Genomic DNA, 5,525 nt, shown 5'->3' with positions numbered 1-5,525 from the left:
TTTAGCCTGTAGATATAGCCTATGATGTGTTATAAAATATCTATTTCCTGTCATATTTTTTTATTCTGGTGTAGTGTGTTTTCTCTGCAGTATGAACATATTCATATTCACCATTTCAAGAAAAGCAAAAATAACCTTCGGCCTAAATCTATAAAATTTCGCAAAACTTTCCATCTGCTCCCTTATTCTTTAATCATTTCCGTGGCTGCACAAAAGGCTCCTTTTAAACAGTCAGCTTTGCGGAATAATCCTTTGATAATACCTTTGATTCCAAATTTCCTTCCTTGCACGCGTCCATACATATTTCGGCATCAAATGCAATGCAACCTTCTAACGAGAGATTAGGCGATTTAACCGAGTAGTTATTTAAATTTTAGACTACTGAGAAAGTGAGCATTTTATTGCACCACATCTTTTTTTTCACTCGCAGTACAATGTAGATACGTTTCACCGACCAGAGGGCGCTGTTGAGGATTTTCAAAGGGCTTTAGTTGAGTGAAATTGACAATTGTTTTTACGGACTTCACCAAATTGAGTCACACCGCAGATATGTGAGAGTCCAACTCTGAGGAGACGAGAGGAACCAAACCAGCGACTCGCAGGTGCTCGACATGGCTCAGCAGGTATGGCCTGTAGATCTAAAAGTATGTTGATGTTGTTGTACAATTTGAATAGCAGAGGGATGCGTTGTGGTTTTGTTTCTTTGTTATTCATTTTATGTGCATTGCTTTCATATTTTCCAGGTTGACAATGAAGAAGGGACCCCAATAATTCCTCCGCAAAAAGTTGCTGGAGGAGGATCAATGACATCTGCGTCCTTCAATTTTATCAATTCAATCATAGGATCAGGAATCATAGGTAGGTTAAATATTCACTTCATGATAGCCCACATTATATTGTTTAACCAAAACAGTTCAATCAAAGTGAACGGCAATTAAAGATTTCAAGCTTTAAGTTATTGATTATTTAACCCAGTGAGTTAAATAATCAGTTGCAGTCGCTCATTTTTGTGCAACAAGGAGACGCTTTCATACCGTTAGAGCCCTGCAGTGGTAGACCCTCCGTATCATATGACTAGCGCCTGTTGCCCTCCCTTTCCCCTTTTAACTCCTAATATTTCTCCAACAGTAGCACGTGATCACCTCAGCCACAGCAAAAGATTTTAACCCTGTAATACTTTTTTGTGTTTTACATGACAATAGAATAATTTATTTATCTATTTATTTATGTAGGCTATTTATGATAAAATGTTACAATGTAGGCCATAAAACACATTTTCTTTACAGTGTTTAGTTAACATATCTCCTCAGAGTTTATCTTTTTAGCTCCATGCATTTAGTACCATGTCTTTCACTGCACACTATGAAATCTAGGTTAATTCATATGTCCTCACATATGAACATCTATAAATTTGTGGCCAGGAAAGCAGATCACAAAATGTCAAGTTCTTTGTTTCACTGACATCCCACTGTCAGATGATCATTCATTGTTTATTGTTTATTGAGGATCCCCATTAGCTGACGCACAAACGCCACACTTGTCTTCCTGGGGTCCTTTTCAAAAAGTTCAAAACAAACACACAGATCCAGTTACAATAAAAAGAAAGAAAAGAAAAAGAGAGTTCTCAAAATGGTAACATAAAAGACTAACTCTTGAGTCTGAAAAGTGACTTTACATGTTTCTTAAATGCTTTTTTACTTGGAATCGTCCTAATATTTAAAGGAAGAGTGTTCCATAACAAAATGGCTCTATATACAGTGCTTTTCATTGAATTAGTTCTTGGTCGTGGTAATGCAAGTAGACCTTGAGTTGAAGCCCTGGTACTGTAGTGGTGAGCATCAGCATTATACCAATCTGATTAGAAAGAGCTGTAGGATACTTGTTGTGAATAATGTTTCGAATAAATAACAATAAACTGCTGGATAACCTATGAATAACCTTCAGCCATCCAAGACAAGAAGAATGCATTCGGTCAACACTAGATCTACAATTTGTAGGAAACATGACATAGCAAGCACAAAGGTACAGAATGGCACACCTGAAATTTATATTGAATGTTAATGTGAACTGAAACATTTAACAGCCAACAAAGTCAATATGCTGGTTCGTTTCGGAAAGTAAATCCCAGAACATGGCATAATCATTTTACTCGGTGTACTATGATGATGTGTTAAATTTATGTTCATCTCCCAATGTGCAATTGTTGCATTCTTAAAATGTTTCTATCCCCTCTACATTCCTCAGCTGCATTGGTGCATAACCCCCCCCCCCCCCTTTTTTTTTTTTTTTACCTAACCAGGTTTACCATTTGCACTGAGCCAGGCAGGGTTGCCTCTTGGGATCCTGCTTCTGATACTTGTGGGATATATTACAGGTGAGTACAGTGAGAAACAGGTTTTACTATGAAAATGGAGATGTGATATCAATAACGTTATATGTTCATTTCATGGCAGACTACTCTATCATCTTATTAATCAAAGGAGGAAACCTGTCAGGGACAAACAGTTATCAGTCACTGGTGCGAAGCACTTTTGGTTTCCCGGGATTTCTTATTCTATCTTTACTGCAGTTCCTTTATCCTTTCATTGGTAAGCTATTCAAAGTACAATTGAGTATTATAATATATTACATTGTCATGTGTTATGTCTAATTGTTAATGTGGCCTGAAAAGTCATAATCTTTGCTTTGTGCTTATCAATGATTCTGTTTTCTTCTTCAGCTATGATTAGCTACAACATCACAACAGGTGACACTATGACCAAAGTATTTCAGCGAATACCAGGAGGTATGCTGCATATGGTTTATTCCACATCAGATAATAGCCTTAAATAAGCTGTGAAGCACTTATAAACAAAGTGCATGTTTAATGTATATGTTGTGATATCTTATGATTGCAGTTGGCCCCGATCACATACTTGCGGAGCGTCATTTTGTGATCTTGCTTTCAACCGTTGCATTCACGCTGCCTCTCTCACTTTATCGAAACATAGAGAAACTTGGGAAGGTAATGCTGCTTATTATTGCTTATTTGTCAATGTATTTTGGTAATTTGCAAAAAAGAAAAGCTGCCTGTAAAACATCCTTGTATGTTGCCAGGTGTCCCTTCTGTCAATGGTGCTGACACTTATCATCCTCATCATTGTAATCATCAGGGCAGCTACCTTTGGACCTCAAATGTATGATTTTGCAATTTGCTAATCCATTGTAGTTTTGGTTTAAATATTTTCATGGGGTTCTTTTCTAATGAATACCCACTAACATGCCAATATATATTTTTTAATGTTCCTCAATGACTGAATATAAATATCACTCTCTAGCCCCCCCACAGACAATGCATGGGCATTTGCAAAGTGGAATGCAATTCAGGCAGTTGGTGTAATGTCTTTTGGTGAGTTTGTCTGAATGATGCTGATGCTATTGATGGAGAGGCCCAGTAAGATTGTAATGTTGTTCTATGAATGCATACAAGTGTTAAAAAAATGCAAGCTATAACAACTTTACTGAAGTGGGCAAATGTTAAAACCATTTGCCTGGTGGCTTGTTGAAGAATGTTTCTGCCCCCTAGTGGCCAAAAACAAATCCCTGCAGCTGTAGGCCTAATCTAATGTCCTTAAATTGATCCTATCAAAGGCTCAAAGCCCATAGCTTCGATGCAGTGTGTTGTCTAGTCAGCATAAGACATGCAACACAGCCTGACTCTAAGTAATTTAAGGCTATTAATTTCATAAGATCACTGTCTAAATATGCCTTTTGTAGAATTGGTGCAAAGCATCTCTAACAACATCAGTTGTCATCACTGTATTATTGAGACTCTGTCCATCACTGGAGAGTAGAGAGCTGGGTCTTTTCCAGTACAGTGCTTTGTACATACATTGTGGTGAAAATGATGGCCTCGATTCAAGTGCCTTGATGATAATAGCTACTGTGCCACTGGTACAAAGGAACCCATCAGGAAAATACAGAGCAGTTTTCCCTGGAGTTGGCAACCTTTCAATCCCAAATGGAATTGATATGATTAATTTACTATCAAACAGAAAGACATGAAATGTTTTTTTAAAAAATCATCTAAATAGAGCAATAGTTTTCTGCATAACAGTACTTACTGGCCCTTGTGTGTTTATCTCTTTAGCCTTTATATGCCACCACAACAGCTTTCTTATCTTTGGTTCCCTGGAGCAGCCAACACTAGCCAACTGGTCTCGAGTCACCCACATCTCGGTTGGTTCTGCCCTAGTGATCAGTGTCGCATTTGCTGTCGCTGGCTATACCACCTTCACTGGCTACACCCAAGGTAACAATATAAAAACTACTATGGCACATATTGAGCTGTATGCGTGTTCGCTTTAAATATAATTTATAATACCACAATGGCATTTTGATCCGAATTTTCCACATTTCAGGAGACATATTTGAGAACTACTGCAGAAATGATAACCTGGCAACTTTCGGTCGCTTCTGTTTTGGCCTTAGTATAATAACCACATTTCCACTGGAGTGTTTTGTTACACGAGAGGTAAGTAATAGTCTCTCAACCTCAGACCTTAAACATTAACATATGTGAGCGTTATTCAGAGAGTTCGAGCCAGAGATGTGGCTTTGTTAACAAAATGAACACAAAAAGACAGCGTGGCACTTTTCACCCAGTTGCTCCTGCAGAGCTAACAGCACAACAGTGTCAGCTTAGAGGCTGTAGTTACTAGGTCCTCATCAGGATTTCACTGAGCAAATGCAGTGCTAATTAGGGTTATTTTTACTTGCAGTTGAGGAACAATTCATTTTCACATCGTTTGCCCTCTCAGGTGGTATCCAATGTCATTTGCAGTCGGGATCTTTCCAAAACCGAACATGTGGCCATGACCTTGCTCATAGTAGGGGTTTGCACATCGATATCTTTGGGCTATGACTGTCTTGGAGTTGTTTTGGAACTAAATGTAAGCCAAACTCACTCACCTGATCTGTGCCTATTTGCATGTGTTCATTTATCTATGTTGATTTAGTGTTTGTTTTATCTTATTGGTATTTTGCATCTATCATCCAGGGTGTTCTGAGCGCCACACCTTTGATCTTCATCATTCCAGCAGCGTGCTTCCTCAAACTCTCTCCTGGCCGCTGGCTTCAGCTTGAAAACCTGATACCCACCATCTTGATCATAATCGGCTTTTTTGTCATGATCACAGGGCTGACCATGACAGTCCTCTACCCTCAAGACTGTTCACACGGAGTGGAGATGTTCTACTGTGCAGATGCCAACGTCTCAGGCACTGCAGCACCTATGAAAGGAACATTAGCTGGATAATTATTCACAATACACCTTACATTGATAGTTTTTGATTGTTTGTTTTCCATAGTTTGAACATGGCTGGTTAGTGACAATGAAGGGAAATATTAATTCAACGTGTATATTGTGCTGACAGTTCTGATGTAGCAGTTTGGAGAAGCCATTTTCTGTACAATTATGTAGGGATTTTCCAAGAAACACTATAGTTGATTGTGCAGATACTTGATTTAAACCCATCAAACACCTT

At 38.4% G+C, this 5,525-nt stretch overlaps 1 protein-coding gene across 1 annotated transcript; it reads left to right on the top strand.

Moving 5' to 3' along the window:
- Nucleotides 1–611: 611 nt before the first annotated feature.
- slc38a11 (solute carrier family 38 member 11) lies at nucleotides 612–5,296 on the top strand (the record flags this gene model as incomplete). The annotated part of the gene is made up of 12 exons (XM_083996966.1): nucleotides 612–623; nucleotides 744–858; nucleotides 2,300–2,374; nucleotides 2,454–2,588; nucleotides 2,720–2,785; nucleotides 2,898–3,004; nucleotides 3,097–3,176; nucleotides 3,318–3,388; nucleotides 4,130–4,291; nucleotides 4,401–4,513; nucleotides 4,800–4,931; nucleotides 5,039–5,296. The coding sequence occupies 12 exons, from the start codon at nucleotides 612–614 to the stop codon at nucleotides 5,294–5,296; spliced, it is 1,326 nt and encodes a 441-aa protein (XP_083853092.1).
- Between the last annotated feature and the right edge of the window lie 229 nt (nucleotides 5,297–5,525).

This window comes from Trachurus trachurus, assembly GCF_905171665.1.
Source record: "Trachurus trachurus genome assembly, chromosome: 21".
Lineage (NCBI taxonomy): Eukaryota > Metazoa > Chordata > Actinopteri > Carangiformes > Carangidae > Trachurus > Trachurus trachurus.
The sequence above is the reverse complement of the archived record's forward strand: the minus strand, read 5'-3'. Positions and strand labels throughout refer to the sequence as shown.